Source organism: Phyllobates terribilis, unplaced genomic scaffold, assembly GCF_046119375.1.
Source record: "Phyllobates terribilis strain yellow unplaced genomic scaffold, ASM4611937v1 Scaffold_98__1_contigs__length_5973952, whole genome shotgun sequence".
NCBI classification, from domain to species: Eukaryota; Metazoa; Chordata; class Amphibia; order Anura; family Dendrobatidae; genus Phyllobates; species Phyllobates terribilis.
In genome coordinates, this window is record NW_027362858.1 from 2,444,533 (window position 1) to 2,464,549 (window position 20,017).

At 41.7% G+C, this 20,017-nt stretch overlaps 3 protein-coding genes across 3 annotated transcripts in view; 1 reads left to right on the forward strand and 2 right to left on the reverse strand.

The window, feature by feature from the left end:
• The window catches only part of LOC141198613 (uncharacterized), a 171,917-nt gene that overhangs the window by 66,380 nt on the left and 85,520 nt on the right, over nucleotides 1–20,017 (forward strand). The window lies entirely within an intron of this gene.
• The window catches only part of LOC141198602 (uncharacterized), a 21,161-nt gene continuing 1,144 nt past the window's right edge, over nucleotides 1–20,017 (reverse strand). Inside the window, exons 2-8 of the mRNA XM_073663026.1 lie at nucleotides 12,866–12,962; nucleotides 10,530–10,679; nucleotides 10,221–10,400; nucleotides 10,015–10,138; nucleotides 9,834–9,931; nucleotides 9,545–9,635; nucleotides 1–4,318 (exon numbers count right to left, since the gene is read on the reverse strand). Of these exons, the coding sequence (XP_073519127.1) occupies nucleotides 3,057–4,318; nucleotides 9,545–9,635; nucleotides 9,834–9,931; nucleotides 10,015–10,138; nucleotides 10,221–10,400; nucleotides 10,530–10,607 (1,833 nt within the window). The 5' untranslated portion in view covers nucleotides 10,608–10,679; nucleotides 12,866–12,962 and the 3' untranslated portion in view covers nucleotides 1–3,056. The remainder of the gene's footprint in view (nucleotides 4,319–9,544; nucleotides 9,636–9,833; nucleotides 9,932–10,014; nucleotides 10,139–10,220; nucleotides 10,401–10,529; nucleotides 10,680–12,865; nucleotides 12,963–20,017) is intronic.
• LOC141198563 (uncharacterized) overlaps nucleotides 10,636–20,017 on the reverse strand; it is a 23,093-nt gene continuing 13,711 nt past the window's right edge. Inside the window, exon 4 of the mRNA XM_073662991.1 lies at nucleotides 10,636–10,679. Within this exon, the coding sequence (XP_073519092.1) occupies nucleotides 10,636–10,679 (44 nt within the window). The remainder of the gene's footprint in view (nucleotides 10,680–20,017) is intronic.

A 20,017-nucleotide genomic window follows, 5' to 3' on the forward strand; every position in this document is an offset into this window, starting at 1 on the left:
GAGGAGGAAAACTGTTCCAGATGGGTGGTGACCATGGTGGCCATTTTGAAGTCGGCCATTTTGGATCCAACTTTATTTTTTTCAATTGGAAGAGGGTCATGTGACATCAAACTTATTGAGAATTTCATAAGAAAAACAATGGTGAGCTTGGTTTTAACATAAAACTTTATTCTTTCATGAGTTATTTACAAGTTTATGACCTCTTATAAAATGTGTTCAAAGTGCTGCCCATTGTGTTGGATTGTCAATGCAACCCTCTTCTCCCACTCTTGACACACTGATAGCAACACCCCAGAAGAAATGCAAGCACAGGCATCCAGTATCATTTGTTTCAGATGCTGCACATCTCATATCTTCACAGCATAGACAATTGCCTTCAGATGACCCCAAAGATAAAAGTCTAAGGGGGTCAGATCAGGAGACCTTGGTGGCCATTCAACTGGCCCATGATGACCAATCCACTTTCCAGGAAACTGTTCATGTAGGAATGCTTGGACCTGACACCCATAATGTGGTGGTGGCACCATCTTGGTGGAAAAACTCAGGGAACGTGCCATCTTCAGTGCATAAAGAAAGCAACACATCATCATGTAGCAATTTCAGATATCCAGTGCCATTGAGGTTTCCATTGATGAAGAATGGCCCCACTATCTTTGTACCCCATATACCACACCATACTATCATTTTTTGTGTTCCAACAGTCTTGGAGGGATCTATCCACTGTGGGTTAGTGTCAGACAAATAGCGGTGTTTTTGTTTGTTAACTTCACCATTCACAAAAAGTTTGCCTCATCACTGAATATAATGTTCTGTGTAAACTGAGGATGCTGTTCCAATTTTTGTTTTGCCCATTCTGCAAATTCAGTGCGTTGATCTGGGTCATCCTCGTTGAGATGCTGCAGCAGCTGGATTTTGCAAGGGTGCCATTTGTGAGTAGCTAATATCCGCTGAAGGGATGTTCACTGAACCTGTTTTACGAAATTTGGCAAGCAGTTTGGTAACTGTAGCATGGGAGATGGGTGGTCTCATAGGGTGTCTTGCATTGAATCTGCTGCAATGACCTGAGTACTGCGCGTTCACCAGACATCAACACAATTTCTATCCACTCCTCAAGTGTTAACCTCTGTGACATATCAATGGCTGTAAACAAAGAGAAACTTGTAAAAAACTCATGAAAGAATAGAGTTACGTTAAAACCAAGCACACCATTGTTTTTCTTATGAAATTGTCAATAAATTTGATGTGTCACATGACCCTCTTCCCATGGAAAAAATAAAGTTGGATCCAAAATGGCAGACTTCAAAATGGCCACCATGGTCACCACCCATCTGGAAAAGTTTTCCCCCTCCCATATATTAATATGCCACAAACCGGAAGCTAATATCACCAACCATTCCCATTTTATTTAGGTGTATCCATATAAATGGCCCACCCTGTACAGACATGGATTTTGGCATGATTTTTTATAATTTTAACAAATTTTTCCTAACTTTAATTTGGAATTTGGCCTGTGTAGCTTTTAAGTTTTCTTCTAGTTTTAATGGTCTTTGTACATAAGCTCCTGCTACATCACTTGAGTCAATTATCATGTCTCCTCCTACATCACTTAATATGTCAGTTTCTCTTTTGTCCGTTCCCATGTCAGTCTCTTTGTCACCAGACGGTCACCTTCAGTAGCTGTTATCCTGTTCAATTTCCACATTACAGTCAGAATCAGTAACATCATTAGTATCCTTTACACTATTACACAGTCATGCTTTGACTTTTCTGACACAAGTTTGTGAAATGTCAACCAATTGTAAAATATTTTTCAACTTCTCTTTGTCTCTATAAAAGGACACCAGCTTAGAATCTAATTTTAAATTCTCCATTTCACATTCTGCGCATAAGCTAAGCCACAAAACGTCTAAGTCAGTCTCGTCAGTAGCCTTTAATTTTAGTTTACTTTGCTTAGAAAAGAAGAAATAATATCCATATTTTTCCTTAACTTCAGATTTCTCAGATTCTCCTTTACACTGGGGTTTGGTCATCAGTGTACTTCTGATCCTTGTAGTACTTCTGGTGCCTGTCAATCCATCTGGAGAATATATCAGTCCTCAATCATCTGTAGGTTCTTTCTGATTCTTGTGACAAAGTTAGTGGATTTCCCGACACTTGGACAACAGGTGTTCAGCAAAAGCTTTCCTCCTCTCCCCCACCTTGTTCAAGGAGAAGGAAGCCACTTGAAAGCACAAAAAAACTCAGGACTGGGGACTCGCCAAAATGTTAAATATAATTATTTTTGTATATTTATATATAGATAGGACTGTTTATCAGATGCGATTGTTCAAAGAATATATTATTTATTCTTGGGTTGTCCATTAAAAAGAATAATTCCAGCAGTTACATAAAATAGGTGAAATAGTTACAAAGTGATTTTCCATTTGTCCATAATTAGCCTATTAGTTGAAATTCACCTATCTTTTCCTGGGATCCTGAATGGTAGGTTGCGTCTGTCTGTGTCCAGCACGTGTGTCAGGGCCTACATGTCAGCTGTCTCTTCAGCTCTTAGATCCTAGGACTGAGCCATGTAATGTAGAATGGAAAAGAGACCCCGAGACCCCCACCCTGTGTGGGTTATATTGGCCCCTCACAGCACCTGTTGTTCTGCTTATGGCACTAACTTACACTGAGCTAAAAAGACACGAATAGCCTGAATGTCTTGTCAGCAAAACCTAGCTCGAAGCTGATCTATATAGAATTCAGATTAAAAAATGAATATCCATAATTCATATTTAACAGTAATATAGCACACCTATAAGTGTATAGGATTATAATGTTTATTACAATATTATGGTTATATAAGAAATTTCAAGAATGTGGAATGTTAATTGTAAGATATAGTGACTGCAAGTTATCAGACGGTAATGGGCAAGCTGAAAGGATATATAGGAGAGATGCATGTATGTCATCCTATGGTATGTTATTTTATTACTGTATGTACTGGTTTCTTGGTTTGTAAAAAAAAACCTAATAAAAAAATATCTATAAAAATGTATTGGATTAAAAAAAAAAGATTAGGAAAAAGGCTTCTCCCCTGTGTGAGTTCTCATGTGTCTATCCAAAGCTGATTTCTGGTTAAAACTTTTCCCACATTCAGAACATGAAAAAGGCTTCTCCCCTGTGTGAGTTCTCTGGTGATTAACCAAAGCTGATTTCTGGTTAAAACCTTTCCCACATTCTAAACATGAAAAAGGCTTCTCCCCTGTGTGAGTTCTCTTGTGATTAACCAAAGCTGATTTATGGTTAAAACATTTCCCACATTCTGAACACAAAAAAGGCTTCTCCCCTGTGTGGGTTCTCTGGTGCTTAATCAAAGCTGATTTCTGGTTAAAACATTTGCCACATTCTGAACAGGAAAAAGGCTTCTCTCCTGTGTGAGTTCTCTGGTGACTAACCAAAGTGGATTTCTGGTTAAAACATTTCCCACATTCTGAACATGAAAAAGGCTTCTCCCCTGTGTGGGTTCTCTGGTGCTTAATCAAATCTGATTTCTGGTTAAAACATTTGCCACATTCTGAACATGAAAAAGGCTTCTCCCCCGTGTGAGTTCTCTTGTGGATATTAAGAAGTGATTTCTGGTTGAAATATTTCCCACATTCTGAACAGGAAAAAGGCTTCTCCTTACTGTGAGTTCTCTGGTGTCTAACAAAAACTGATTTCCAGTTAAAACATTTCCCACATTCCGAACATGAAAAAGGCTTCTCCCCCGTGTGAGTTCTCTTGTGGATATTAAGAAGTGATTTCCAGTTAAAATATTTCCCACATTCTGAACATGAAAAAGGCTTCTCCCCCGTGTGAGTTCTCTTGTGGATATTAAGAAGTGATTTCCGGTTAAAACATTTCCCACATTCTGAACATGAAAAAGGCTTCTCCGCTGTGTGAGTTCGCTGGTGCGCAGCAAAAACTGATTTCTGGTTAAAACTTCGGCCACATTTGGAACAAAACAATCTATTATCCGCTGTGTGTATTTTTTGATGTTTAAGAATAGACTTTTCGAGGGTAAAACTATTTCCATTTTCTGAAAGTGAAAATGACCTCTTTCCTTTAGGAGCAGTTCGTTTTTTAATGCTTATTTTTTTATTTTGATTTTTTTCTTTCATAGTCGGTAATGAATCAGAAGACAGGACCTGTTCCATAGGCTTAGATGATAGATCTTTGCTTTGAAGGGAAGATGGGATATCTGGAGAAATGGCATTCACTTCAATTGTATCCTGTGGGATCTCAAGATCATCCGATTTAAAAATCTCCTGTCTCTCTGATCTCCAGGTACAGTCATCTGCCAAGAAAAAAAACAATTAATAATTTTGAATGAAATATCCTTGAGTTTACATTTTTGAACATTTCTACTTAAATGTCTGTAGAAATGGCAAGTTATTGACAGAATGACAGTGAAAAGTGAAAACCTCATAGAATGAACCAGTAGAGCGTAGTGTTCAACTGTTTGTTCATTCTGTCTCCAAAATATGGAATAAGAAGCCATCAAAAAATGTTATGTAGGCAAAAATAATACCAATAAAAACTTCTACTCATCCATAAACCAATGCAGCAAAATACGGTCTCCCAAAGTCAAATCTCCCCCTTCCTTCTGAGCCTTGAAGTGTGCCTAAACAATATTTAGCAACCATGTATTTGGCATTACTATAGTGAGAAGAACCCACTTAATTTACGGTGTGTGTCTCCTAGAGCACAATCTGGGAACCAGTAAAATGGCAAATGTGTAATTTTCACCCTCCAACATCCACTGTGTGCTAATTTCTGGAAAGTGATTGTGGAGTCAAAATATTCACTTCTCCTATAGATTAATTCACTGAAGGTTATAATTTTCAAAATGAAGCTACTTTATGGTGATTTCTACTGCTCTGGTTTTCTGTCATTTTATTATATTAAGGCTTCTGTAAATGGTGTGTCCCATCTCCTCTGGGGATAAGCAAGGCAGTCCCTGGGATCTGGAAAATGGATTATATAGCACCAAGCCTGTTAGTGGTGGCCATCTTTTGAGCTGTCAGGTGACCATGAACAGTGCCCCCAATACATTGTGTCTGCAAACTATTCCAGCAAGATCTGCAATACAATAGCTAAATGTCGCTCCTTCCCTTCTTAACCTGCCATGTGCCCAGACAGTAGTGTACAGCTGTATATAGGGTATTGTCAAATTCAAGAGAAGTTGGAACATAATTTGTAAGGTCCATTTGTTTCCTATTATCCTTTGTGAAGAATTCCAAAGTTATCACCACATAAAGTGACACACGTCAGATTTGAAAATGGACCCTGATTAGGAACACAAAACTGGCTGCAGGAAGGGGTTAAATCAGAGGATCACTGAAGTCAAAAACTGTGACTATACACAATAACACATCTACTGAAATGATCAAACTCAATAGTCTCCATCAGTTAAAAACGAGTAACTAGTGGTGAAACCTCTCTGGGGTAATTGGAGTATGGGGCTCGGTGGCTCTTCGTAATCTAAACTATGATAAGGGACAATATATTTTCTGTCAGAGGAGTTTCAAGAAGAAATATTAGACATTTAAAGAGAACTTTTTATAATAGTGCAGAGCTGAGGTGTCTTAAATTTAGACCTCGGGCATTGGGAAGACATAATGGAGACCTTCTTTTAAAGACAACGAGGGAGTTACAGAGTCACATAAGTGAGTCAGGCCGATTCCACCACACTCAAACTATCATACAAAATGAACCTGTAAAAAAAGACAGAATAAAAGATATGTTACATCCCCAACAACAATATATGTATCAGGGGAGAACTACAACACTAAACCGGAATTGCAGTCGTTTATGGTGGACCATTGGAGCTACTATGAGTCCTGATGAGAAGAGTAGAGAAAGTATTAGTGCTCCTGTCAGGCAAAATGTATTTTTGGTCATAGTTTTAAAAAATGAGAGCTGTCTCAAATCTCCACCCCCCTGTCCATTTGTAAGAGTTTTACATAGAACTCACTGTTGCTTTTCCCCCAAACCTCAGGAATTTTTATGAGCGTCATAAAGCCTCAGCCCAGAGCAAGCACTGGTATACCCTGGATTTTTCCCTCCAATCCTATTGTTTAGCTGCACAAACATTTAATGTCGATTTTAATAATGCACATGACTGTCAGAAACACAGGGACCACATTTTTGAGATGGTCATCTTTTTCCAATTGTGATGGTGTGGTTTTCGTGACGAGGAGACCACCGGAAGCCCGGGAAATGGGTTCTGAGCATCATAGAGATTTCATATTTGATATCCGTCTTCATGAATAGTGGTGACGGCAAACATGATGTCTCCATCTTGGATGTGGGACCCCCCCCCACACCAAGATATGAAATCTGAAGGAGTTTTAGGTCTTCTGCAGCTGGGTGGGGTCACAAAGCCGAGTCCCCGTGTGAGGTAAGCACCATGGGTGTCTCCTAATGTTTTGGCCCCTTTGCTAAAAACCAGAACGGCCATTTTTTAAGTCATTCTTGCCCCGGGACGTCAGACGCATGCACACCACGCTGCGTGGAAGAATCAAATCTAATTTCCGGGGAGCCGTCCCCCCCACAGAATCTGAGACCATCACAACGTGGCACAGGTTTTGCTATTACTTATCCCTTTTATTTTAATAACTGTTTATTCATATATGTACATTGTCTCTTTTATAATATCTTGTATATCTTTTGTAAACACTGCCCACTTTCGGGAGTAAATCATTATTATTTACCAGCTTCGTTCTTCTTGTCCTATGTTGAGCAAACACGTTCCTCACCCGCTAATTCACATTACCTAATGGGTACCCAATCCACCTGTTAAGCGATTGGTGGTGGCAGTATACCAGTATTTATGTGATATTGTGGTTTGAGGGTGGCTGGTCAGAGGTATATATACAGTGCTGGCCAAAAGTATTGGCACCCCTGCAATTCTGTCAGATAATACTCAGTTTCTTCCTGAAAATTATTGCAATCTCAAATTCTTTGGTATTATTCCCTTCATTTAATTTGCTTGCAAGGAAAAAACACAAAAGAGAATGAAGCAAAAATCAAATCATTGATCATTTCACACAAACTCCAAAAAAGGGCCGGACAAAAGTATTGGCACCCTCAGCCTAATACTTGGTTGCACAACCTTTAGACAAAATAACTGCGAACAACCGCTTCCGGTAACCATCAATGAGTTTCTTACAATGCTCTGCTGGAATTGTAGACCATTCTTCTTTGGCAAACTGCTCCAGGTCCCTGATATTTGAAGGGTGCCTTCTCCAAACTGCCATTTTGAGATCTCTCCACAGGTGTTCTATGGGATTCAGGTCTGGACTCATTGCTGGCCACCTTAGAAGTCTCCAGTGCTTTCTCTAAAACCATTTTATAGTGCTTTTGGAAGTGTGTTTTGGGTCATTGTCCAGCTGGAAGACCCATGACCTCTGAGGGAGACCCAGCTTTCTCACACTGGGCCCTACATTATGCTGCAAAATTTGTTGGTAGTCTTCAGACTTCATAATGCCATGCACACGGTCAAGCAGTCCAGTGGCAGAGGCAGCAAAGCAACCCCAAAACATCAGGGAACCTCGGCCATGTTTGACTGTAGGGACAGTGTTCTTTTCTTTGAATGCCTCTTTTTTTTTCCTGTACACTCTATGTTGATGCTTTTTCCCAAAATGCTCTACTTTTGTCTCATCTGACCAGAGAACATTCTTCCAAAACGTTTTAGGCTTTCTCAGGTAAGTTTTGGCAAACTCCAGCCTGGCTTTTTTATGTCTCGGGGTAAGAAGTGGGGTCTTCCTGGGTTTCCTACCATACAGTCCCTTTTCATTCAGACGCCAACGGATAGTACGGGTTGACACTGTTGTACCCTTGAACTGCAGGGCAGTTTGAACTTGTTTGGATGTTAGTCGAGGTTCTTTATCCACCATCCGCACAATCTTGCGTTGAAATCTCTCGTCAATTTTTCTTTTCCGTCCTCATCTAGGGAGGTTAGCCACAGTATCATGGGCTTTAAACTTCTTGATGACACTGCGCACGGAAGACACAGGAACATTCAGGTCTCTGGAGATGGACTTGTAGCCTTGAGATTGCTCATGCTTCCTCACAATGTGGTTTCTCAAGTCCTCAGACAGTTCTTTGGTCTTCTTTCTTTTCTCCATGCTCAATGTGGTACACACAAGGACACAGGACAGAGGTTGAGTCAACTTTAATCCATGTTAACTGGCTGCAAGTGTGATTTAGTTATTGCCAACACCTGTTAGGTGCCACAGGTAAGTTACAGGTGCTGTTAATTACACGAATTAGAGAAGCATCACATGATTTTTCAAATGGTGCCAATACTTTTGTCCACCCCGTTTTTTAGGTTTGGTGTGGAATTATATCCAATTTGGCTTTAGGACAAGTCTTTTTGTGTTTTTTTCATTGAAGACAAATTAAATGAAGAGAATAATACCAAAGAATTTTTGATTGCAATCATTTTCAGGAAGAAACTGAGTATTATCTGACAGAATTGTAGCGGTGCCAATACTTTTGGCCAGCACTGTACGTTCCTGGAAGGAACTGGTGGTATATATACGTCCTGTCACATCACGTGCCCCAATAGTCGACATAAATTAGAGCAGCTGCGCCCGTGCTTATCCTCGGTCAATACCGTGTTTGACCAGCAGGATAAGGGGGCGCCAGAGAGCTGCAAGGTCTGACCAATTGGTGTTTTCGTGACAGCTCCCCATTTCAGGAGAGATTGTGCAGTAATCTGAATTCCTTAGGATCGAAAACATAATGGAATTTATGACGTGGAGTGACTCCATGAAACCAGGGCTGGAGCCAACACATCTCCTGCAGGCGTGAATAAATGTATATTACAGCCATCAGCCACGCACAGCTTAGAGATATATCATGGCACAGGTGTAATGTTTTCTGTATAGTTTATCACAATCCTGTTTGAAGTTAGTTGGTTTAAAAAGAAATTGAAAAGTCAGGATAAAGGGAAACTCTGCTGTTATTGTACAGAAATTCACACTTGGCCTCACTGCACATTTAATGTTGTCAATAATAAAAGTGAAGTTTGGCCAGAAAGACTGGACCTGGTCTTGTAGGGACCATATGAGCACATTCAGCAGCACAGAAGGGAGAGAAGGTAGATTCATCCAATAAGATATCAGGGTTCTAGGAAGCCAACAGCATCATTACCCTCCGCTTTCTCTTACAAGCCCATCATAATGTTTTTCTTCAAGTGATTTTCTAACTTGTCAGCACATTCTACGTACGCTGTCATTTGGCTTTACAGTTTACAGATCTGGGCAGGTAACGGACAGCGTCTCCTAATCCCAGGGGGTAGGTGGATCCTCCAGGTTGTAAGTTCTCTAGAAAAGGGCTTTCCCAATTCACAAAGTAATTTGAATATTTTCGGATGGAGGAGAATGTTGTGATCGAGCGGCAAAATGGTGATCACACGATTGTGATACGACCGGACTGCACTACCAATAAAGCAGCCACAGCTGGTGACTGAGAAGAATCTGTGACTTCTCTGCATTTAGTGGTTACTACTCACCTGGGTAGTCATATGTAGGAATCTCCTCCTCACACCGCTCATCACCCCTTACATATGCCTCTATAGTATTAATATGGGTCAGATCTTCACCCTGAAACAAATATTGTAAAAGTCACAGACAGATGAAGAAGTCACATCTATGATCAGCTTTAATCCTGCCATCTCCACCATTCTCATTTCACAAGTATAAAACATATAATACTGGTGGATAAAACAAAATTGAGCACAAGACCCTCACAGCCGTCTACACATCATAGGGGAGATCTCATGACACCTTCTCTTCATCTACCTGATGATCCTGAGGAACACTGGGATCTTCTTGTTTACAGTCTTGTGAAAGAAGAGGACGGGGACATCTCTCTGGTGTTGTTCTCTTACTGGATAGGTCTGGAGGAAACACATACAGGGACTGAATTCATCCTTTACATACAGATAATTATAGGCCATGTGTATTTAGTCCTGTCTATTACCTGGTGATGTGAGGGGCTGGGGAACCTCCATCATGACGTTCTTGTACAGATCTTTGTGTCCTTCTAAATACTCCCACTCCTCCATGGAGAAATAGACGGTGACGTCCTGACATCTTATAGGAACCTGACACATACAATGATACAGTCATCCCCTGATCTCTTCATAGCATTACTGTATAATGTCCCAGCATTCCCAGCAGTGTCACCTCTCCAGTCAGCAGCTCAATCATCTTGTAGGTGAGGTCTAGGATCTTCTGGTCATTGATGTCCTCATGTATCAGGGTGTAAGGTGGAGGCCCCGTGATTGGGCTCAGGGGTCTTCTCCATCCCTCAGACACAGGGTCCTGACAGCGCTCACTAGAGGTCTTCTTCACTACTATGTAATCCTGGTAATGGAGAAACTCATTAATAAATCTCACTACAGACATTTCCAGAGGCCTCACCTATCCAGTTGTGTCCATCTGTTATTCCCATAGATAAGAATGATGTAATGTGACATCATCAGAATCTCTCACCTCTCCAGTAAGCTGGAAGAGGATCTCCAGGGTGAGGTGTAATATCCTCTCCGCCATCTTGTCTCTGTCCATATCCATCTTTGATGGGTAAATCAAGAAAATTCTCTTATCTAGAAGATCTTCTCTGAGAGGATCTGATATTGTAGAAACCTGAATAAGAAGATGAGACTATGTAACATCATAAAAATCCTGTGTAATAATACAATTACTGGAGATAATAAGGGAAACATATGAGGAGATTTATTATTTTACAGTATTTCGTTTTCTTCTTCACATCTACTAATAAAACCTATATATTTTATGCCACAGAAAACAAGCATTTTCTTCCTCTCCAGTTGAATGCGTTTCTCATAGACTCATCTTCCATAACACTAATTGTCGTCTCATTTACCGACACTGGAATTGGCATTATCAATACTGCAGGAGATATTCATTACACGTGACATGAGAAATAACTACTTCATGATGAGGATGACATATTCATTTCTACTACAGCTCTAGAAACATTTTTGGCCAGAGTCCGTCACTGACTACATCTCCACCGGCCGTCTATATGAATGTTTCCCGTCTTCCCCGGGCTCTACCATGTTAGATCTCATGACTGATTTACACACAGAAGTTTGAGGCTTTTATAAAAGCTTTTTTGTTTGCACAAACACCGCAGATAGAAATGATTTGATACCAAAGTCTCCATATACAGTTTTTTATGGGGTTTATTTCTGGCCTCAGGCTTTCCTATATTACAAAAAATACACCAGAAAAAAATCAGATATTAAAATGTTTCAAAAGAAAACTGGCACCAACAATTCTTGTAAAAAGAAAGAAACTTGCAAAACGTATTAGGCCCATTGTTATTTCTTAAGAGGTTAAACATTTGTTTTTTAAAAAAAAATAACTCTTTAGGGCACCAGAACATAGATGTACACTGCAGGGATGGCACAGGTGCGGCTGCAACAGAAATCTTGGCAGTTTAACCACTTGCTGCTGTCAAAAGGAAACATGGCATCTAAGAAGGTTTGACAATGTTCGGCTCAATTCCCCTCCTCACCCAAGTACTCGATAGTAATAAGTTACCTTTTAACACCCCCAAACACATTAGACTAAAGTTTCATTAAAGCACTGATTTCAGTGGGGTTTAGTCGACTATACAATGTATTCGGGGCCTACCGGCAGATGATGTCAGGGCAGGGAGGGATCTGGCATCCTGAATTTCAGAGGCTATTCCATTTGTTCTTCCTGTAGATAATCCTCCGCTAGAAGAGTCTGGAGGCGACTCTCTCATACAGACCACAGGAAAGCTGGAACATTTGTGTGTACGGTAGAGTTGGGAGAGATAGCCGGCTGCCAAATGACCATTTAGGCAACACTTATCTCTTGTGTATGGGGCTGTTAGTATTACACTGACAGGCAGTGATAATACACAGCACTACAGTAGTACAGTGCATCACCGGAGCAATCAGAGGTTTGTATGTTGTATGATCGCACTAATCAGTGTTGTTTAAAAAAAAGTTTAAAGTGAAAAAAATATTACAGTTTTATCAACAAGAAATATCAGTCACTATAGTGAAAACAGATTCATTGCGCAATGTTAGGTAAGTCACGTCCATAGCAACAATAGCTATAATTTGGCCCCCGAACCTCAAAAGGAAAAAAATATATATATAGAGAACTCATATCTCCCGACTCTGCAAGCCTGGACCAGATGATGTGGAGATGAACGAGGAAGAACAATGTCCAAGGGTACGTGCCCACAATCAGGAATACCAGCGTTTTGGATGCAGCTCACCTGCGCTGCGTATAAAACGCTACATTCCACATTACAAGCACAGTGGAAGGGATTTATAGAAATCCCATGCCCACTGTGCTTCTATTTGACGTTGCGTAAACTCACCAGAGGTGCGGTTTTATGAGCCACAGCATGTTAATTTCTGTTGTTAAGACACTAGTCTCCGCAAACAGAAATTTCCACATAGAATGTATTAGATATGGTAAATCCGCATTGTTCAATGAACACATGCAGATTTAACTGCGTGATTGAATGCAGCGCATGAATGCATAATGCAGAAGAAGCAGTCCGGAACTTTCTGGTTACATGTAGCAGTACATAACTTTTGTTACAAGCCACAACAGTCCAGCAAACCATTATGAGAAGGCTCATCATCCCCTGTGTCACTACGGCCCCTGAGAGCTACTCTAAGCTCCCAGTTGATTTGTGAGGACCTCACTGGCTGAGGTCCATCGGTACAACTTCTCAGTAGTACTCTCTATGTCCATTCGATGACTGGCTTCCTCAGGGGGCTGGGGTTATAATGCAATAAAAAAATGGAGTCACTTACCTTTTAAAGCCTTTGCTTTAGCACCATAGGTCCAATAGGTACCAATAAATTGGCCACTTCTATGTCCAAAATCTTAATTGCTTCTTGCTCTTTCTTCCTGCAGTCATAGTGGAGATAATATGGCGAAATTTTAAATTGATATACCACTTTTAAAGATAAATCATGTTTTAATGCTTTTAACCCCTTAATAACATCTGACGTACTAATACGCGTCTGTGCCCTGGGACTTAAGAGCCAGACCCGTATTAGTACGTCATGGGGATCGCGCGCGCACACAGGCTGTGTGGGCGCGATCGCCGCCGGGTGTCAGCTGATTGTCACAGCTGACACCCGGTACTATGTGCAGGGAGCGGTCCTGCACCGCTCCCAGCACATTAACCCCTGCGATGCTGCGATCGAAGTCGATCGCGGCATTGCGGGGGCAAGGGGAGGTGATCGGCGATACTCACCTCCTCTTCCGGCTTCCAGCGCAGTCTGCAAAGGATTCCCGGGTGTTGCCATAACGACCCGATGTCGTCATGACAACATCCGGGTCACCAGAGAGCAGGAAGATTGCTTGGGCATGCGCAGTGCATCTCCAAGCAATCTTCACACTGTGCACTTCTGACAGCCTTCATGGCATAGGGATGGTGCTTCATTCCTGTGCCATGCAGGCGATCAGAAAAAAAAAAGTGAAAGTCCCAGAGTGGGACAAAGTAATAAAGTGTATAAACTGTGTGAAAGTGGAAAAAAAAAAAAAATGTGCAAAAATATTATAAAAAAATAAAAAAAATAATACACCAAAAATAAAAATATAATGTACCCATCAATAAATATTATTATAAAAAAAAAAAAAAAAAAAACAATAAAAGTACACATATTTGGTATCGCCGCGTCCGGAACAACCTGACCTATAAAGCTGTCCCACTAGTTAACCCCTTCAGTGAACACGGTAAAAAAAAAAAAAACGAAGCAAAAAACAATGCTTTATCACCATACCGCCAAACAAAAAGTGGAATAACACGCGATCAAAAAGACGCATATAAATAAAAATGATACCGCTGAAAACGTCATCTCGTCCCGCAAAAAACAAGCCGCCATACAGCTCCATCAGCCGAAAAATAAAAAAGTTATAGCTCTCAGAATAAAGCTATGCTAAAAAATTTTTTTTTCTATAAAATAGCTTTTATTGTGTACAAGCGCCAAAACATAGAAAAATGATACAAATGTGGTACCGCTGTAAACGTACTGACCCGAAGAATAAAGCTACCTCATCAATTTTACCACACGCGGAACAGAATAAAAAAAAAAAAAAATTCCTGAATTGTTGGTTTTTGTTTATTCTGCCTCCCAAAAATCGGAATAGAAAGCGATCAAAAAATGTCACGTGCCTGAAAATGGCACCAATAACAACGTCAAGTCATCCCGCAAAAAACGAGCCGTCACATGACTGTCTGCCAAAATCTGTAAAAATTATAGCTCTCAAAATATGGCGATGCAAAAACTAGATTTTACAAAAAATGCGTCTTTTAGTGTGTGACAGCTGTCAGTCATAAAAACCCCATATGATTCTGGCATTGCTGTAATCACACCGACCCGAAGAATAAAGTCGTCTAATCACTTATACCGCACAAGGAACGGCGTCAAAAATAAACTCTTGGGTTAGGATTGGGCTAGGGTTAGGGCTGGGTTTGGGGCTAGGGTTGTGCTGGGGCTAGGGTTGTGCTGGGGCTAGGATTGTGCTGGGGCTAGGGTTGTGCTGGGGCTAGGATTGTGCTGGGGCTAGGGTTGTGCTGGGGCTAGGGTTGTGCTGGGGCTAGGGTTGTGCTAGGGCTAGGGTTGTGCTAGGGCTAGGGTTGTGCTAGGGCTAGGGTTGTGCTAGGGCTATGGCTGGGGTTGGGATTTTTTTCAAAAGTAAGAAAAAGATGACGATATGGCGACTAGTGTTGAGAGCAAGTGCTCGCTACTTGAGTTTGCATCGGGTGCTCTGGTATGCATTGAGTATCGTGGGTATTTGAGTGACATGCTCGAGTCTCTGCCCCATATGCTTCGCGGCCAAAAAACTTTACGGGGATTGCCTGCCATGCACGAGCGATCCCCGCATGTTTTTTTTTGGGTGTCTAATAACCGTGAAACATGCGGAGCAGGGACTTGAGCATGTCACTCGAGCACACGCTGTACATGGTGCATACCTGAGTACCCGATGCAAACTCAAGTAGCGAGCACTTGTGCTCAAGAATAATGACAACATATTCAATATGATGACCTAATGTAAACAAATTCTGTGCCGTACCTCTGGGTTCAAAATGTTCACTATACACCTTAATAAAATCCTTGAGGGGTATAGTTTCCAAAATGGGGACACTTGTGGGGGAGCTCCACTGTTTAGGCACATCACGGGCTCTCCAAACGCGACATGGTGTCTGCTAACAAATTGAATGGAAAATCGGCTCAAATTGTTAGCGGACGCCATGTTGCGTTTGGAGAGCCCCTGTGTGCCCAAACATTGGAGCTCCCCCACAAGTGACCCCATTTTGGAAACTAGACCCCCCAAGGCACCTATCTAGATGCATAGTGAGCACTTGGAACCCCCAGGTGCTTCACAAACTGATTCATAAAAATGAAAAAGTGTTTTTTTTTTCACTTTTTCATTTTTACGAATCAATTTGTGAAGCACCTGGGGGTTCCAAGTGCTCACTATGCATCTAGATAGGTGCCTTGGGGGGTCTCGTTTCCAAAATGGGGTCACTTGTGGGGGAGCTCCAAAGTTTGGGCACACAGGGGCTCTCCAAACACAACATGGCGTCCGCTAATTATTCAAGCAAATTTTACAATCAAAAAGTCAAATGGCGCTCTTTCCCTTCCGAGCCCTGCCGTGCGCCCAAACAGTGTTTTTTCCCCAAATATTGGGTATCTGCGTGCCCAGGGGAAATTGCACAACAAATTTTGGGGTCCATTTTTTCTTGTTACCCCTGTGAAAATAAAAAAAATTGGGTCTAAAGTAACATTTTTGTGAAAAAAGTTAAATGTTCATTTTTTTCTTCCACATTCAAAAAATTCCTGTGAAGCACCTGAAGGGTTAATAAAGTTCTTGAATGTGGTTTTGAGCACCTTGAAGGGTGCAGTTTTTAGAATGGTGTCACTTTTGGGTATTTTCTGTCAAAAAGACCTCTCCAAGTGACTTCAAATGTGATGTGGTCCCTAATAAAATGGTTTTGTAAATTTTGTTGGAAAAATGAGAAATCGCTGGTCAACTTTTAACCCTTATAGCTCCCTAACAAAAAAAAAATTTGGTTCCAAAATTGTGCTGATGTAAAGTAGACATGTGGGAAATGTTATTTATTAACTCTTTTGTGTGACATATCGCTCTGATTTCAGGGTTTAAAAAAATTCAAATTTTGAAAATTGCAAAATTTTCAAAATTTTCGCCAAATTTCTGTTTTTTTCACAAATAAACGCAAGTGATATCGAAGAAATTTTTCCACAATCATGAAGTACAATATGTCACGAAAAAACAATCTCAGAATCAGGGGGATCCGTTGAAGCGTTCCAGAGTAATTACCTCATAAAGTGACAGTGGTCAGAATTGTAAAAATTGGCCCGGTCATTAACGTGCAAACCACCCGCAGGGCTTAAGGGGTTAATCCTTTAATTAGGGTTTATTACCAAATTACCGTAGCGGTAAATATGTAAATATCTCATAGGTCCTGGGTTTATTAGCATCTGCACCAAGAATGGGGCTAAGTGAGAATTTATTAATTAGCCATGGGGTAGATAGTACCATTTTGTGTATGTAGGAGGCAGTACTGTGGGAAAATTTTACTGTGTGTGGGGAGGTGGCAGTACTGTGGGAACATTACACTGTTAGTGGGGGATGGCAGTACTCTGGAAACATTATAATGTGCATGGAAGGATGGTGGTATTGTGGGAACATTAAACTTTGTGCTAGGGGAATGCTAGTACTGTGGGAACATTACACTGTGTGTGGTGGGAATGGTGGTACAGTGGGAATATTATAATGTGTGTGAGGGATGGTGGTACAGTGGAAACATTATACTGTGTTTGAGGGGAGGATGGTGGAACTGTGGAAATATCTTTTGTATGAGAGATGGCAGTACTGTAGGAACATTATACTGTGTGAGGGGCATCATACATACTGCATAAGGGGTGTAAGATTGTGCGCCATAAAGCGCCATAAAAAGCGAAAATCCTCAGTGTTATGCAGCATTTGTATAAGAAGATTGCCATCTGTCATCCAAGCGGAACCCTCCAGAACCAATGGGAAGAGGTAGAGTTTCAGGAAGGAGTCTAGATGGTTCACCTGGTAAGGTGACTTTGATGACCCAGTTTCTTGACATAAAAGGCCAGCTCCCTAAAATGGGAGCAGATCTGTTGCCAAGCAAAGAATCAAGCACGATATGTGCAGGGGAATCTGAAGCTGAGGAACCAGGCCGTGGTAAAGAGCCCAAGGCAGTGCGTTGTGGTGCGCCGGGCACCAGAACCCGGCCGGTGCCAGATGAGTCCCAGAATCCAGTCTATGCTAGCTAAAGCCCGAGAACCAGACCTGCGCCGGTCAAGAGCTGAAGTCTCAACTACACCAGTCAAGGCCAGAGAACTAGACCCCAGTACTTCGGGAATGAGAAATGCCCACAGTTGGATAAGCACCGAAGATCCGCGAGGAGATTCCTCTCGGGAGTATACGCCTATGGTGAAGAGTGGGAGGCGCAAGTGAGCCAGGCTGCTGCTTCCAGCACTGACGTATGGTACAGGGGTTGGTCCAGGCTACTACAACAAGCAGGGCAAGGCTGGTTGAAGTGATGGCGGCCCAGCGAGCCTTGATAAACTTTGTCAGGAGGACTTGCATCCTAGGGGGAAGAACCGGAAACCCCCGCTAGGGAAAATAATATATACTGTGGGTACAGAAAGTATTCAGACCCCTTTAAATTTTTCACTCTGTTTCATTGCAGCCATTTGGTAAATTCTAAAAACTTCATTTTTTTCTCATTAAAGTACACTCTGCACCCCATCTTGACTGAAAAAAAAAACAGAAATGTAGAAATTTTTGCAAATTGATTAAAAAAGAAAAACTGAAATATCACATGGTCATAAGTATTCAGACCCTTTGCTCAGACAACCATATTTAAGTCACATGCTGTCCATTTCCTTGTGATCCTCCTTGAGATGGTTCTACTCCTTCATTGGAGTCCAGCTGTGTTTAATTAAACTGATAGGACTTGATTTGGAAAGGCACACACCTGTCTATATAAGACCTCACAGCTCACAGTGCATGTCAGACCAAATGAGAATCATGAGCTCAAAGGAACAGCCCAAGGAGCTCAGAGACAGAATTGTGACAAGGCACAGACCTGGCCAAGGTTACAAAAGAATTTATGTAATACTCAAGGTTCCTAAGAGCACAGTGGCCTCCATATTCCTTAAATGGAAGAAGTTTGGGACCACCAGAAGTCTTCCTAGACCTTGCCGTCCAGCCAAACTGAGCCTTGGTGAGAGAGGTAAAGAAGAACCCCAAGATCACTGTGCTGAGTTCCAGAGATGCAGTAGGGAGATGGGAAAAAGTTCCACAAAGTCTATCAATGCAGCCCTCCACCAGTCGGGCCTTTATGGCAGAGTGGCCCGACGGATCCTCTCCTCAGTGTAAGACATATGAAAGCCTGCATAGAGTTTGCTCAAAAACACATGAAGGACTCCCAGACTATGAGAAATAAGATTCTCTGGTCTGAGACGAAGATAGAACTTTTTGGTGATAATTCTAAGAAGTATGTGTGGAGAAAACCAGGCACTGCTCATCACCTGCCCAATACAATCCCAACAGTGAAACATGGTGGTGGCAGCATCATGCTATGGGGGTGTTTGTCAGCAGCAGGGACAGGACGACTGGTTGCAATTGAAGGAAACATGAATGCGGCCAAGTGCAGAGATATCCTGGATGAAAACCTCTTCCAGAGTGCTCTGGACCTCAGACTTGGCCGAAGGTTCACTTTCCAACAAGACAATGACCCTAAGCACACAGATAAATCAACAAAGCAGTGCCTTCAGAACAACTCTGTGACCATTCTTGACTGGCACAGCCAGAGCCCTGCCCTAAACCCAATTGAGCATCTCTGGAGAGACCTGAAAATGGCTGTCCACCAATGTTCACCATCCAACCTGACGGAACTGGAGAGGATCTGCCAGGAAGAATGGCAGAGGATCCCCAAATCCAGGTGTGAAAAACTTGTTGCATCATTCCCAAGAAGACTCATGGATGTACTAGCTCAAAAGGGTGCTTCTACTCAATACTGAGAAAAGGGTTTAAATACTTATGACCATGTGATATTTCAGTTTTTCTTTTTAATAAATTTGCAAAAATTTCTACATTTCTTTTTTTTTTTTCAGTCAAGATGGGGTGCAGAGTGTACATTAATGAGAAAAAAATGAACTTTTTAGAATTTACCAAATGGCTGCAATGAAACAAAGAGAGAAAAATTTAAAGGGGTCTGAATACTTTCCGTACCCACTGTATATAATATATATATTTGTCGGGACCATCACCCTTGTCAATAGCTAAAGTAACATACGGTTAGAGGCGGCTATTAGGCTGAGTTCACACGATGCGTATTTAATGCGTTTCCGCGGCGTTTTTGCAGTTGCGTAAACGCATGAAAAACGCATGGTAGAAGGGCAGCAATGTTCCCCAATTGAAATCCGCATGTGCTGTGCCCATGATGCGGATTTGCGCTCAAAAATCCGCAGCATGTCAATTAATTTTGCATAAACGCGGCGTTTTCGCCGCCATTGACTTGCATTAGAACGCGCCAATTCCGCAAGACTGCATCTGTACTTGCGTTATTGGCGCGTTCTAATGTGCGGATGGTACCCGGGTGTGGAGAAGAGGAGACTCTCCTCCGGACCCAGGTACCATTTAAAAAGCTGTAAAACAAGAATAAAATAAAAAAAATATATATACTTACCATCTGTCGGCCCGCGCAGCGCTCCTGCTTGGTTCCCGGCACTTACAGTAAGTTGTAGGACTTGCGCTGACGTCAGAGTCATGTGACGGGTCACGTGACGCTGACGTCGGCAGGTCTTTCAATTCAAAGTTGCCGGCAGCCGGGAGAACGGAGTGAGCAGGACAGTGCGGGCCATCGGAGGTAAATATATACACTCTCTCGG